This window comes from Passer montanus, unplaced genomic scaffold (assembly GCF_014805655.1).
Source record: "Passer montanus isolate IOZ18808 unplaced genomic scaffold, ASM1480565v1 scaffold27, whole genome shotgun sequence".
Classification (NCBI taxonomy): domain Eukaryota; kingdom Metazoa; phylum Chordata; class Aves; order Passeriformes; family Passeridae; genus Passer; species Passer montanus.
This window is the reverse complement of record NW_024367372.1, coordinates 3570303-3585653: the sequence shown is the minus strand read 5'-3', so window position 1 is coordinate 3585653 and position 15351 is coordinate 3570303. Positions and strand designations below refer to the sequence as shown.

At 36.5% G+C, this 15351-nt stretch overlaps 1 protein-coding gene across 1 annotated transcript in view; it reads left to right on the top strand.

Annotated features, from left to right (window-relative positions):
* The window catches only part of TDRD9 (tudor domain containing 9), a 69399-nt gene extending 54625 nt beyond the window's left edge, over positions 1-14774 (top strand). Inside the window, exons 25-36 of the mRNA XM_039712940.1 lie at positions 1378-1489; positions 2840-3052; positions 3991-4080; positions 5612-5872; positions 6311-6460; positions 7473-7543; positions 7894-8003; positions 8172-8265; positions 8918-9056; positions 10126-10235; positions 12532-12604; positions 13970-14774. Of these exons, the coding sequence (XP_039568874.1) occupies positions 1378-1489; positions 2840-3052; positions 3991-4080; positions 5612-5872; positions 6311-6460; positions 7473-7543; positions 7894-8003; positions 8172-8265; positions 8918-9056; positions 10126-10235; positions 12532-12604; positions 13970-14065 (1519 nt within the window). The 3' untranslated portion in view covers positions 14066-14774. The remainder of the gene's footprint in view (positions 1-1377; positions 1490-2839; positions 3053-3990; positions 4081-5611; positions 5873-6310; positions 6461-7472; positions 7544-7893; positions 8004-8171; positions 8266-8917; positions 9057-10125; positions 10236-12531; positions 12605-13969) is intronic.
* Positions 14775-15351: the final 577 nt, after the last annotated feature.

Sequence of the window (15351 nt, the reverse complement as noted above, 5' to 3'; positions counted from 1 at the left end):
ATCTTTCCTCCCCACTCCCAAGGTTCTAGTTCACTTTCCTTTGGCATGTGAAAACATGGATGTACACAGTTATTTCTGTTCCTGACAGAGACAATGTGGGGATTGCAATAACCAAAGTAACTAAGGAGTAGCATTTGGGGACAAAAAAGAAAGGGAGAGAAACAGACTTAACAAAAGAAACAGTGGGAGAATATAAGGGCATAAGGTGTTACAACATAATGGGAAATAATGCTGAGAAATGCAGTGTATTGAGTCTCTTTGGTCCACACCTGCTTTTACTCAAAAAATCTGGCGTGTTTGTTTCAGTGTTATTCTATGCTGTGCTTCTGAGCTTCAGGTCATACAAATAACCTGATAAAATGGCATTCTGCCTAGCTTCTGATAAGTCTGTAGCCATTTCAGTATTTTAAAATAAGAAATCTAGATAGGAAGGCAGGAATGAACTGAGAAGGTTAAAATACAGGTGAGTATTTTACTTCCAGTTGATTGTACTTTTAATAATATATTTTAGCACCTTTACTCTGCTCAAAACAGCACTTATAATCTTTGTGAAAATTGGCTCTTGAGGAACTGAAGTGTCCTAGGCTGAAAGACTTAAAAGTTCTTATCTTTAGTCAAGTAAAAGGGATATTTTACTTACATATATATATATGTCTGTATATATATTTTTCTGAATTTATATACTGTGTATACCATGTTTTAAAATAAGCTTAGAAGAAAATGCCTTCCTGAAAAGCCTCACTACTTATCCTTCATTCTTTTCAATTTCTAATAGTGATGGCAGAATTGTGCCCTAGTATGTATGAGTATTTTACTTCCAGTTGATTGTACTTAGCTTTTAATAAAATATTTTAGCACCTTTACTCTGCCCAAAACAGCACTTTAAATCTTTGTGAAAATGGGCTCTTGAGGAACTGAAGTCTCCTAGGCTGAAAGACTTAGTTCTTATCTTTCGTCAAGTAAAAGGAATATTTTTATATATATATATCTATATAATCTTGATAAAAATTTGCTGAATTTGTTTGTGTTTTTATATATCGTGTTTTAAAAAAATAAGCTTAGAAGAAAATGCCATCATGAAAAGCCTCACTCCTTACCCTTGATTTTTTTCAATTTATAATAAAGTGATGGCAGAGTTGTGCCCTGGTATGTCTCTTTCTGTGTTTGGTTATATTGCTGTTGAAACAATGTCTCTGCAGTAATTTGGTTCTGTGTGGTCATTTTGCGTTCTAATTGAATTAATGTATTTCTAAATAAAAGTCATTAAGTACATAAATGTGCCCTAGGGATACCATGGGAAGCAGATGAAAGCAAAAAAATCATCTTCTTGTGTTTTCCCTTGTGAGTGAAGTATTTAGCATCTTCATTCCATTTTAGAGTAAATGTGGATTGTCAGAAGCAGACAGTGGAGCCTGTGAAAATCTTATTTGGTGATTTACAAATGTCAAAGATGATCCCAAGTCGTTTTCTGTCCATCAGGGTAACAGAGGTAGGAATGTTATGTATAAGTAGGTCATATCTAATAATTAGTACCTAGATAGCTTAGCAGAGATTAATACCTGACAAGCTTATGTTAAAAAATTGGGTACTGATAATGTTTTTTGTGCAGAGGTGTCTGTAAGAAGCATGGGGAATACTCTTGGTCTTATTTTTAGTAGTTCTTTGTTAAACAGTACTCACATGTTTGCACTTCACAAAATTTGTGGGGTTTTCTGGCAGTAAATGTTAGCTGGAAGTAGGCGTAAAAGTAAAGAGGATTAATGGAAGAGGTTAAATACTTGTGTAAACTATAGAAATGGACCTATAAAACTATATTTGGACCATTTACCTGGTTATTAACTGGCAGTTTTCTTCAGAAAATGCACGTATGAGAAATGAGATGAATTAATGGCAGTATATACTCATTCAGAAAAAATATTTCATACATACAAGTGTATTAGGGGGAAATTCTATGTATATACAAATATTTCTGAAATCTGAAGCTGAGATTTTTAAATATTGTGTTAGCTATCATCTTCATTAGTATTGCTAATCATCTTCATTAGTATTGCTAGACTAATAGCAATATATATGCTGCTGAAATAGAAATAATAAAAACATTCAAACCACTGAGCTAGGGGGAGTGATCAGATAAAGTATTAAACCAGCTCTTGTTAGTAGTGGCATGTTTTGCAAGTGGAGAAAAGCATATTTTCCTCCTGTTAGTCAGCTAAATCTCTTGGATGAAAAATGCTAATGAATTTGATCAGACCCATAGCAATCATTTGGCTGTCTGCTACTTCTATTGTTATATATGAGCTTTAATGATTGTAAATAAAGTTTGTCTATTCAGACTTTATATTGAATGCTTGTGATAAAAAACATTTCAAAAGATGACTTGCTTTATTTAATTAGCTTTAAATATGTGTCTGTTCTCCCCAGTTCTCTAATGTATGGCTCATCATAACAATGACACTGCTGATGTGCTGGCACATGTAGCTGACTGGTATTCTGTCACTAATAAAAATAGCTGCATCAAATCTGTGCACCTGTCTAGTCAACTGTCTTGTGTTTTCTATATGTTAACTTGGTTTAGCAAAATGAAACCAGTCCCTGTATTTTAGTAGTGCTTGTCTCAGAATCTGTTTAGATGAAAAGTGTGTTGCAGCAGTGCAGAAAATAAACGTTTTCCAAGAAAAACGAATTATGAGACAGAAATTCTTCACTACATTGTTGCAGTGTGTGTGAACTGTTGTGTCAGGAGTTAGGAATGTTTTAATGTATTTTGCACAGATGTGGTTTGTATTTGATGTAGAAGAATAATGTGCAATTTGTTACTATCTAATTTTTATATTTGCAGGTAGTAGAAGTTGGACACTTCTGGGGTTACAGGACAGATGAAAAGAACACAGCTGTACTCCGGGCTCTGAGTGCTGAGATTGACTATCAGAACCTGATGGATTTAGCAGTGCCTCCATGTGTAGATGTGCTTTGTCTGGCACCATTCACTTATCTGGGAAAGAGAGGATACTACAGAGCTCACGTTCTGTATGTTCATGGGGATCTTGCTGAGGTAATGTGCTGTGTCATATTGAATTGGTAGCATGTAATTGGGTTAACAATCTTGGAGCTTTGCTGCCTGGTTTTTTTTATTTATTTTTTCTACAAATCACTCTGGAATAGATTAATTTGTTTCTTTTCCAGAACACGGGAATTTTTAGTATTAAATTGAGAAGCTCTTGCAGATTGAAGTAAAATGAAAACTAAAACCTCCAGTGAATCAGAAAACATGGGGTTTTATTGAACGGCGTTTATGCTGCTGAGCTCTATATCATCAACAAATTAATGTAGATATTTTGGCTCTTTGTGCTGATATGAGTAGTGGAAAGTAGTGTCCCAGTTCAAGATTGGTATTGATTTTTCAGGCCAATTTTTCTTGGCGTTTTTAGGACAGATTTAAATTTTTTTTTAAGATTGGCTTTTGAATCCCTTTTATTTTTTAAGCTGTCTGGGAGTCACCACTATGGAGTTAATACTGAATATTGTCATGGTTGAAAGTGATGAAAAATGAGCAAATAGTGGTGCTAATCTCATCACTTTCTCAGTTGAATTTATAAATAGTCACTGAATACATGTTCACATTTGCTTAGCTAAAAGCAGTTGTTGGTAGTATCTCTCACTGAAGAAGTAAGGGTTACACAGATATTAGTGTGGGGAGAGAATTTAGAGTCTTTCAGAGAAACTTGTCTTTTCTAGATTTAGTGGGTTATTTGCATTACAAGCAGATATTTATGCCAAGGGATCAGATAATAGATGTGATAAAATTTGATGTATTCTTTTTGACATGACTTCATTTGCATGCTTTCTAGACTTTGAATTTACTTCCATGTGACTTGATAAGATTTGTGTTGTACTACAATTTTTAAACTCAAGTCGTGACTTTTCTTGCCACTAAAGGTAGCACTTTTAAGGTTGTGCAGTCATTGCAGATACTCTTGATTCTTTTTCCAGGTTTTTTTTGTGGATTATGGCAATAGATCAGAAGTGCCTTTAAATAAATTAAAAGAGATTCCAAGATGTCTTCAGGGGCTTCCTTTCCAGGTAGGGGTGATGCTGTTGGCTGTGACTTGCTGGATATTTTTGTGTCTGGCCTGGCAAACAGGAGTGAACTTCAAGTCAGGATGCTTTTCAGAATAATACTTAAATAATACATATTTTGATGATGGAAGTACTTTCCAATCACCTTCACTAATAAAATTCCAGAGGTGTGTGTATTTACAGAGCAGAAATTCTTGTGTGTAATTGAACTATGTTGTATTTTGTAGAGAATTGCAGAGAAATTCTAATTTTGCAAAGCTGTGGGGTTTTTTCATGCTGCTTTGCTGTTCTCTGAACTGTTGGCTTTCCTGGGATCTTTTCAGACAGAATTCTCTTGATGATTAACATATGAGCATTATAGATCTAGTGATCTTTTGACACAAATTAGAGGGATTTTATAACTAGTTTTCCAGATGAATAATTGTCTTGAGCTATATTTACAAATAAATTACCTATACATTAATTGTAATTCAGTTTTTCAGTGCTCACTTAGGTATTTTTAAGCTAATGGAAGCAATTGTGTCATACTAATTGTATTTTCAGAAGTATTTAATGATGAAAATGAGACATGGACCAGCAGAAATAAGATTAGATCTTGACAGGGCTAATTTTGTTTGGTTTTCTCTAGTAATTGGTGTAAAAAATAATTTTGGCAAGAAGCATCATTTTTTATATTTTCTGTACACATCCTAAATGGAAACGTATTTCTGTTTCAGGCCTGATCTTTTAATGACTAGCAAGAAAAAACCCAGGGTTTCTGCTGTAAATTCTTTCAAAGACATAATTACAGATAGTGATTGTGTGGACATGGGAACTTAATTATTCTTTCCAGCCAGGGACAGAAGAGCTGTAGTGGTCTTACCAAATTTTCTGTTCCCTTAGTTGAAAACAGTTGGAGACTAAAGTTTTTTCCAGAGAAGACATCTCTGTGCTCCTAAGATTTTATTGTGAATAGTGGACTGCTACCAAATTATCCTTTATGCACTGTTTGCTCTGATTCCTTAGCAACTATGTACTATATTGAAGAGATGTGAGCTGTCATGTGGTGGAGCAGGAATTACGCCAGTAGCTTTACAGGAGCTGTAGGAGTTAACATAAGTTTTTGAGTGTCACCGTGCTATTTTCTGAGAAATCCTCTTTGCCCAGGATTCTTCTCCTGGGAAGCTGAGAAGCCTCAGAGTGTGTTTTGCTGCTTTGGAATGTGACTGGAGGTTGTTTATCCAACATATGAATTGTTTTTTCTTAATGACCCACCACTGTCCAGCTGTGTCAGACTCTGAAGAGGAGTCACAAGTTTTTATTATCATTCTTGTTAAGCCTTCTGTCTCTATCCTTTCTCTATTCTTTAGTATAGTTTAGTATAGCATTCTTTAATATCATAATAGAATAAATTAGCCTTCTAAGAACATGGAGGCAGATTCAATGATTACTCTTTTGTCCAGGGGACCCCAGAAACTGCCACAGTTGAGAGAGTGAAATATTTCCTTGCTGGTTCTCTAGTCAGGCAAGCACTGTTCCAATGTTTCTGCTCTAGGCTTTAGAGTTCAAGATCTGCAAGATGTGTCCCTCTGCCAGATCCCTGGTGTGTGGGGAGCCGTGGAGCTGCAGTGCCAGCCAGAGATTTGCCTCTCTGGTGAGCGGCTGCACTCTGCTGGTGGAGGTTTATTCCCTGGTGCACGGCGTGCTGCACGTGGACGTGTTCCGGCACTCGGGCCGCCGGGGCCTGGTGAACATTCGGGACGTGCTCATCGAGGAGTGCCACGCTGAGCTGGCAGAGGAGTCACACGAGTCACAGGTAGGGCCTGACTGAGCTGCTGCTGCTGCTGGTCTTGCTCTGGTTTATTTCACTCCTGGCTGTCCTGAGAAGCTGAGCTGCAGCTTGACTGGTGGCAAGGTTAATACTTGAATAGGGCAGTGTATTTTTAGATGTGTGCATAATGCAGATTGAGCTGTTGGCCAAAAGCATTGCTGCTTTGAGACCCCTTCTGCAAAAGATGTTTTCTCGGAAATTATTTCCTCAATTCAGCTGCTCCAGTCTTACTTCAAACTCTGAAAAACTGTAACTGCTTCATAGTTTTAACTCTCTTCGTTTTTGGTATGTTATATCATCTGAAAGGTCATCAGAACATTGTTTTTTGTGTTTGTATGTGAGTATTTCTTTGTGTAGGCCTTTCTTCATAAAATTTTGAAGAAATAATTTTTCAAGGCTTTTAACATGTCCATTATTTTGTAGCAAAGCCATGATTTGCTCAAGGAATTCTTTTTGGATGGAGCAAAGAAAGAAGAGCAAATGCCCGTATCTGCAAGACAGGAAGAGAAATGTCTCATTGAAAGATTGTTGAACTGCTTTTCTGAAAAAAAATCTGATGCACCAACCCATAAGGTAACTTGAGTGGTGGTTTTGGCCTGTCATCACATGAGCTTGCTTCTCACATTGTTACAATGGAGATGAGGATGAAAGTACCACAAATAACAAAGCTCTATTTGATGCATTTCATTCACTCTTCTTTCTGTTGGTAGAAAGCCATAGTGTCACCACTGTTTCAGACTGGGCTGCAGCAGCTTTGAACAGAGTTCTGAAGTACAGCCTGAGAGCTAAGTGATCCTGCTCTTCTAATAAGGCAACACTTGGAACTCAGGCAGAACAGAGATAAAACTGAACAGCTGAAGGCAATGTTTCCCTACGTAGTCTTCATTATATAGCAAAAGAGCAAGTTTACAACCCTATCAGTTTTTCAGAAAATCTAAACATGGTTTTTACTGTACACAGTGTTTGATTCTTCATCAGCTGGTGATGGGTGCATCAGTGAACACTCCAGTAACTGATGGTAATGATGCTTTTCCTCTGCCAGTGCCAAACTCAGAAATGTGTTTTGAGCTATCTAGTCATTACTAAATTGGAATATAAAACAGGAAGATGTATGTCCTGTTCTGCATTGTGATTACTAGTTAGACCTCATATACATTCTGATTTTTTTTTTCCATTTCAGTTGTGACAAAATTTCAGGCTTTCAAGCACCTATTCATTCTCCATTTATCCATAGGAGTAATCCTCTTTAACTGCCCACTTCATAAAGTGAGATATTTTCAAGGTTAAAGACCTCATAATGTAAATAAAATTACCTAATTTTCTTCAGTGATCTATGAAGTCTGAACTTTTGTTTTTAAGCAAGAGGAAAGTCATGAATCTGCAGCACCTGTGAAAATAGATAATTTTAGTTAGGTGCCTCAACAAGTGAAGTTTGGTTTAGATGAGTGAAGTGGAAGTGCCATATTACCAATTTAGCAGCTCAGTATGTGCTGAAATGGGTTTGGCTTTAATTTATAAAGCATTTAGATTTGAAGAGATCCAGGTGCTGGCCAACTCTAATGTGTCTCTCTCCCTTCTTTTGAAGGTACCAGTTTTTGGTCCGTTCAGTCCTTACCAGTTGAAATGCTACAGTCTGACCAAAATATCCCAATTCAGGTATGAGAAGACTTTTATTGGGAAGTATAATCATGTTTTTATCTTTTATTTTCAATAAAAAACTAGGCAAAGAACACCTAGTTACTCTTACAGATTTTTAAAGAATTTTTATTCATTGAAAAGACTGAAGGAGTGAAGCTTGAATTGCATTAATACACATGCTATTGCTTTTTAAAATCTTAGAGTAGTCTTGAAGTGCTTATTGTCTTACAGAGAGATTATTTATTAACTGTCATTTTAATCTGCTAACAATAAGCAGCTGTTCTGTTGTTGTGAATTTAAAATATGTTTTTATTGACTTGTTTTTATGAGTTTCAGAGTTTTTTATTGTTGAAATATTTCTTCCCCAGAAATGTTTTCATACATAAGGACAGCATAAACTCCATTGTTGTCCATGATGGTGCAGAAGATCCCTTTCAGCAGCTCTTGGTCGCCACTGATGTATCAGTAAATGCATCTGGTAATGCCTAATAAAAACATTTGGATGGTTTCTATAGATGGCTGGTTTTATATGAGTAGTTCTAGGAGTAAATGTGTCACTGGAGTTCTGTGTTACATCATTTTGAGGTGTCATTTTCATTAAATGCTCCTTAGAGTTATGTGAATTTTTTTTTTCTTTTCATGCTAGGGTGTGTGATTTTAGGTGAAACATCTTTGATGCCTCCTATTCATGGCCTGCTTGCACTCCTCAGTATGCTGTTTGCTCCTGCAATAGAACTCAGGTATTTGTGCATTTCAAAGTGGTGGTTCTTTTATTAGTTTCTTTAGGATCCTCACAGATTTTTGACAGATATTATTTATTTGCTGTTAGCATTTTATGTATTCTCTTCCTGGTATTTTTTAATGAGTCTTAGTATAGTATGTAGGTAAAATAACTTGTTCATGTACTTAGGAATTGGTGCTGCAGTCTCCTCTCATGAGGAGGTGTTACAGCTCCTGACAGTTGTGCTGGAAGCCTGGGAAGATGGAATGGTAAACTGGCAGTGTTAAATCTACATGAGGAGAGGAACTTGCATAATTTCTTGGAAAAGCTGAGCTCTGGCAGTGGCATCACTGTTGTGTTTTCTTGAATTTCTGGTATTTGCAGACTTTCATTTCAAAATAGTGAAGCTTGCTTTCCTTTATTTTGCTTATGTATGATTTTTTGGTAAGTTTTGTGAGGATATGTTTTTCTAACCAGAGATTCAGTTTTATATCATCACTGTATATTTTAAAAACCAGTATGACTGAGTGTGAATGCCTCTCAATTGTTTTAGCTTCTTTCAAACACATATCTTGCTTTGTGTGGCTTGGACAAATTCATTTAAGTCTGTCTTCCTAAGAGTTTTGTTTCTTCATCTCTTGATGAGACTGTTTTCTTTCTTTCTCATGTAGAGTTGATAAAAGTGGGAAGTATTTTACTGGTGTTCTGTGTGGTTTGGGTTGGAGTCAGACATCTGGGGCTCCACTGTTTCCAGCAAATGATATGGAGGTGACATTTGGTGTGCATTTTGGACTGGAAGACATAACAGAGGTAAAACTTGAGTAAGAATTTTCACTACAGTAGGAATTCAGTAGAAGTCAGTGCTTCTGAGCTTGTTACTCTTAGTGGTAATAGAAAAGCTGATTTGGACTGTGGGGTTTGGGTTTTTTGTAGTTGTGTTTGTTTGTTGGGCTTTTCTTTGGTTTTGTTTGTTTGGGTTTTTCAGTGTGCTCCCTTTTTATGATCTTGGATTTTTATCAGGAGCAGCAGTTGTCCCCTCCCTACACTTGGAACAAATAAGATACTATAGAATGTTACATACTTTTCAAAATATAATCATCAATTTTGCACTAACTGGAAGTCAATGCTTACTAGTTTTGTTCTTGACTTTTACTGACAGGCAAAGCACTGCTGCTTTGCGGGCTTCAGTTTGATTTTACAGCTCTGGTAATTCATTTGTGTTGAGGTGCATTTCAGAGCAGATCAGCCAAACAAACAATAAAGCCCCTGCATTCCTCATTACTGCCTTCTGCAGCTCAGAGAGTGAGGTCTGTCAGGACAGTGGCTGTGTTTGACATGTGCCTGGGACAGTGAAGGACGTGCCCTGGTTAGGTCTGTGTGCAAAGCAGATGCTTGGGGTGGTTCCTGAATGTTTTCCAAGGACACAGTGGATATGCTGGTGCACACATCTGTGAGCTGTTATTTTCTGAAAGCACTGATTTGGGTGTGCTGGCTGTATTCATGATGCCTTAGCCAGAATGGTACCACCAAGCTGCTGTATATGTGAAAAATTACACAGAGAGACAGAGAGAAAATGCTTAAAACTTTCACAGAAGGAATTCTGCTTTGGAAAAAGTCCAGGCAAGTGGTAGCCTGTATGTTTTATGGCATATCTGAATAACCTTAAATATTGTGATACCAGGTGGCTGAAATATTGACATCACTGACCACCAGAGGTCCAGCTGCAGGAAGTAGCATTTCTGAAACTTCAGCTGTTTTTACTTATGGAAATACTATTCCAGTTGAAGTTCAGTGGTGTGGATGCCATGGCCACCTTCATGTCAGTGTAATATGATACAGACCTTGTGCTGGTTTATATTTTGTAACTGGTGTTTTACAGATAAACAGTCTGAGGACAGCCATGAATAAGCTGCTCTGTGAGCAAGCATTGAATTCTGGACAAGAGCAAGTGGCACAGCTGCAGGAGGATATTCGTCAGAAGCTTCTATGGTAATCATTTTGTAGAAATAAGATCTTCTGTTTCACAGTCTCAGCAAAATTGAGTGATTGCTTGAAGCATAGCTCAAGTTAAGCTTTGGAAGAATAATATATGCTCTCATTTAATGATGCATTTCATTTATTTTGTTTATTTATAAAGCAGTGTACTAAACAACCTCAGACTTCTTGTGGAAGCACTGGTTCTTCAGGGAAGCCAAATCACTTAAGAGTAATAAAACCTAGACTGTAAAACCTGTTCTACAGGATATCAGCTCTTATGTATCCCAGGACAAAGCTAATGGAGTCCTGTGGCATAACAGTGCAGAAAGAATTCTAAATCTTTCTTCCTCTGCATTGAATTTGAATCATGTATGCTGCTTTTCCTCCCTCAGCAGACCTGTGCAGAATAGGTGTTGACCAAGTGAATTGAAAGTCCAAGGCAAATTTAGGAACTGAAGTAGGGCCACCTGCCTTTTTGCCCTGCCAGCCTCCCTTCTTTTTGGAAGTGAAGCAGGTTGTGAAAGACCATTGTGATTCAGTGCAGCCAGCCTGAAGGATTTTTCAGCTTGTAGTTTGGGAGAAGGAGTGCAGTGATATATCCCAGAACAGCTCATTCTGTCTGGCCCTGCTGAGCATAACGTGAAAAATCTTCCTTTGTTTGTACACTCAGCATGAATTTTAGTGCTGTCTGTATCATCAGGAGAATTTTCTCATCCTGACCTGGCTCTCTACTAAACTATCTTCAAAAGAACTCTGGTCCAGAGGCCGTAAAATAACTTTTACCAGCTTAATCTCTAAGAAATAAGACCTTTTTTTGCCAATAGAGCTTTGCTGAAGTAACTGCATGATGTCAGAGTTAGGCAGTTCATTGTGCTGATAAATATCAGAACCCTGCTCTTACCCAGGGTTATCAGAATTATTATCAGAGCAGCTGTTCATGCTGATTTTTCAGGTGTTCCTTGGTTTTGAAAGTACCTGCTCTCTTATCTGTGAAAAAAACATATTAAATTGCCTTAAGTTGAAAGCAAACACCCATACTTCCTATTTCCAAAACTCCAAATAAAATTTGGGTGCATTCCATAGTAAATTAACAAGTCAGCCTTACCTTTTGAGGCACTAGAAATAAAATTAAAAGAGCACAATCAATGGAGAAGTCAAGGATAGGCAGACAGAGGCAAAGCCACGACCCCTGTCTGGAGGTGACTGTGACAGTAACAGCTCACGCTGGGACATCAACACTACACATTAAATTGAAGGCACTGAAATGTCACTGCTATTTGTTCAGACATGTGAATACCCGCTACAGTTTGGGCACCTATTTTGGGCTGATTGTTCAGACATCTCGAGCCAGCTGGGAGGGGAAGGGTCAGACCTTGGCACGGGTCCTGGGCACTGACATGTTCCCAGCTCAGTCAGTGCTGACTGCCTGACTCGGTCACTCTCATCAGCCCCGGGCTTTTTGTCTGCAGGATTTTCTACCTTTCTGTGGTAGCCTTTTCTCTCCTAGGATTTTTGTACATTTATTGGTTGTCTTCCAAACATTCTACAGATAATTTTATTTAAAATTTTATATTATTCTTGCGTGTTTTTATTTGAAGTAATAAATGTCTGATTATTGTAATGATTTCTTGTTTTCCATTGTGTAAAATCTTCGTTGGTTTTGAGTATTTTTTTTCTAATTGTACTTTCTGTGTTTTGGAAAAAACATTTATTAATTCAATTACATAGGTAAAAATTTAGCCTGAGCAATCTTTCATTACTGTTTTCCATTTTTCAAAAGCTAATTGTATTTACAACATGTCACCACTACTTAAGACTAAAATCAGTTTTTGAAAAACACATCTAGACAGAATTAATTAATGTCTACTACTGTTGTACTTTGCACAGCTTGAGGAAATAACTGGAGCAGACAGACAATCTATAGTAATTGAGTTGTCATGCAAAACAAAATACCCTAAAAATAGCTGTATTATACATTCTAGTGAGTAAGCATACATAAAATGTAAGGAATAAATTACAGTTGCAAATTCTAGTGCTTTGTAAAAAAAGAATCTCATTACTTTCTTTAGAAGAACATACATTCTGATACCTGATACGTCCCTGTGAAAATTTCTATTTTGACTTATTCCACTGGATAGGCAAAGTACAGAGAAGTGAAAAATCAGACTAGATTAAGAGGGAAATTTAAGATTCCATTTAGCACAGACACCTTGTAAATACCTGGTTGTATTTCATATAAAAAATCCTTTGTCTTTGTAATGAACCAAATACAATTGTATTTCTCAAGGCTGTATTTATGTAATTTCAGTTTAATCTGCAAATCAAAGCCTCGAGACATAATTGATCCTATCTGGTATGAGAAGCCATATGCATGGAATCAGGTAGGGGTATAAATTTTAAAGTTTTGTGGGGTGGGGGTTTTTTTGGGTTGTTTTTTTTTGTTTGTTTGGTTTGATTTATTCATTTGTTTGTTTTTTGTTTTGTTTTTGGTGTTTTGTTTTGTTTTTGTGGTTTTTTTGTTGGTTGGTTAGTTTTTTGAGTACTCCAGTACAGTTAATTAAGAGTGTTGAAAGGGTTATTAAATTTGAAAATACCGAAAGCACTGTAGGGTTAAATTTAAAGCATAAGAACCTTTATTTATGTAATCTCTTATGGCTGTTGATACCCTGTTTTTGTAGAGTCTGTTTAGTTGTGGGGTGGTTTGGTTTTTTTTATTTTTGTGTATGTAAATATTTAGTATTTTTAAACAGAACTCTCCATGGTTTTAAGGTGAGAAGATTGTTTAACTTCACATTTGTGGGAAGCTAAAATTTTCTGTTTTTCCTATTAAGCAGCTGTAGCTACATTTTCCTGAATGCAGTGCATTTTAGTTTTGTTTTGGGTTGCTGTGGTTTGAGGTGGCTTTTCCTTTCTAGGCAGACAGAAACGTGGCTTGTTTTAGAACAAATGTGGTGTGGTCAGGCAGGAGGGCAGTTTTCTCAAGACTCAGGAGGGTTTCATGAGAAAACTCTCCTAGCTTCCTACTCTGTTAGAAATCTCACCTTTCTTTCTGTAAGAGCCTCTGCAGGCCACTGGATTTCCTGGAGAGCAAGTAGAGTTTCTTAATTAAAAAGGGGGTGAGGAATTAGTAAGTGCAGGAGTAAAAGTGCTACACACACCCTGCCTGTGCCTCTCCCACCCTGCAGCCCATAAAGGAGGGGTTTGGGTCACCCTTGAAAAGAGGGACAACAGAGAACAAACCAAGGGCACTTATTTCTAAAAGGCATTTTTTTAGAGTGTGTTGTGATATACTGCCTTAGGCAAAAGTGTTTCTATTTTCATATTTCAAATTCAGTTATCCTTGGATTTATGAAGATAATATACTCATTTCTGCTGGTATTTATCTTTTTTAACAAGCTAATGTGTAGGCCTTGCATCAAGATTTTCTCCACTGCATCTGAAGAATCCCAGGACATCTTAGATCATAAAATACTGCCTGTAATGCATTGGAATTTATTGTGTAATAGTGTTCTAAAATCATGGCAAACCATGAGATAAAGTATTTTGTAGCCCTGGCTCTTCTGTTGCAGTGTGTGGCATGGAACTGAAATTCCTGTATGATTCAAAACTCAGAACTCTTGAAGACTTTTTCTTGTTAATTTTTTTTTTTATTTAATCTCTCAAATTAAATAGGAAAACATTATTAAAAAAACAGTAGAAAAACATTAAGAATGCTTTCTGACTTTCATCTTGCTTCTTTTGGCTAGGTGGATTCTCAGTGTATTATTGACGAGTCTGAAATGCAGCATGAAAGAGGAAATCTTGTTTACCAGCTCCACAAGCTTGTTTTGTTGAATGATTAAGTATTTCTAGAAGTCTTTCAGAGGATGAGGTATTATTAGTCTCAAAATTAGTTGTCTTGTATGCATGTTTTGCAAGACTGTTCCTTAATGTGAGTACAAGTGTACTTAAATAGAGTTTGGAAAATGTTCCTGTGTTTCTGAAAAAGCTGAGGTTTGCTAGCCTAGAGAAGACAAGTTCAGTCATAAAAGAAACTGATGTAAATCAGGATGCAATTTTCTTTTTAATAGTACTTCCAAACAGGTTTATCAAAAGGTACACAAAAGATTAAGCAAATCTAGGCTTAGTTGTTCATTTTCCGTCTAAAAACTCATAAATTAAGGGGTGTTACTTTCTTTTTGTCCGTAATTGCAAGTTGCATTTTCCTGTTTTCTTTTTTATTAGTTCTTAAAAAATATATGCAACAGAGGAAGTTGGGGTTTTCCTTAACCAAGAAATAGAATTCAGAAGAAACCGATGATCTAAATTATGCTCTGATCCAAACTATATCTTCATATACTGGATACCATTTTTTTGTTAATTTTTTTGTATAGCAAAACATAACATGATTTATTTTCCTGTATGGCAGAAGAATGCTTTTGAATTACTGATTTATGGCACTTTGTTTCATCCTTTCAACTTACTTTTACCTGGGAGATCTTTAGCCCTAAAAATGAGGTCAGTGGTTTCAGAATAAAATGCAGAAATTAAATAAAATGTTTTTGTCTCTTCCTTTGTGTGGTCATGCTTAATAAAAACTAAATTTAATTATTAAAGGTATGTGATTGCAGTAATGAAATACATCAGTACAGAAACAATATATGGAAGAGTATTCATTTTCACTGTTCACTCAGTGATTTGAAGGTTATGTTACATCCAGTCATCCTCTGAAGGCTAGAGAATCACTAGTCACCATAAAATGTGGCAGATTTTTGGAAAATAAGGGGATGCTCAAAATAAGAGGTTATTTTAAGCTATAATTAAACAGAGGGGTGACTGTCTAGCAGGCAATTTCAGTGGTTTATTAGAGTATTACTTTCTTAGACCCATTTTAGTGATCCTTGGGAATTAGAATAGTTAGTGAGAGAGGTCTCAGAAAAATTGCATCTCAAGTGGGTTAGACAAGAGTGCTTCTCAGCCAAGTGTTGTACATCAATTAAGTGTTCCTGTTAAACACCTTCAGGGGCAAGTGGAACAGGCAGGATTTCAAATCTTGCTTTTGTCTATTAACGATGGGAGTTTCCATAGGAAAAGGAAACTTGGCAGCACACAAAGGCATGAGAAAAATAAAGGAATTCATTCCACATAA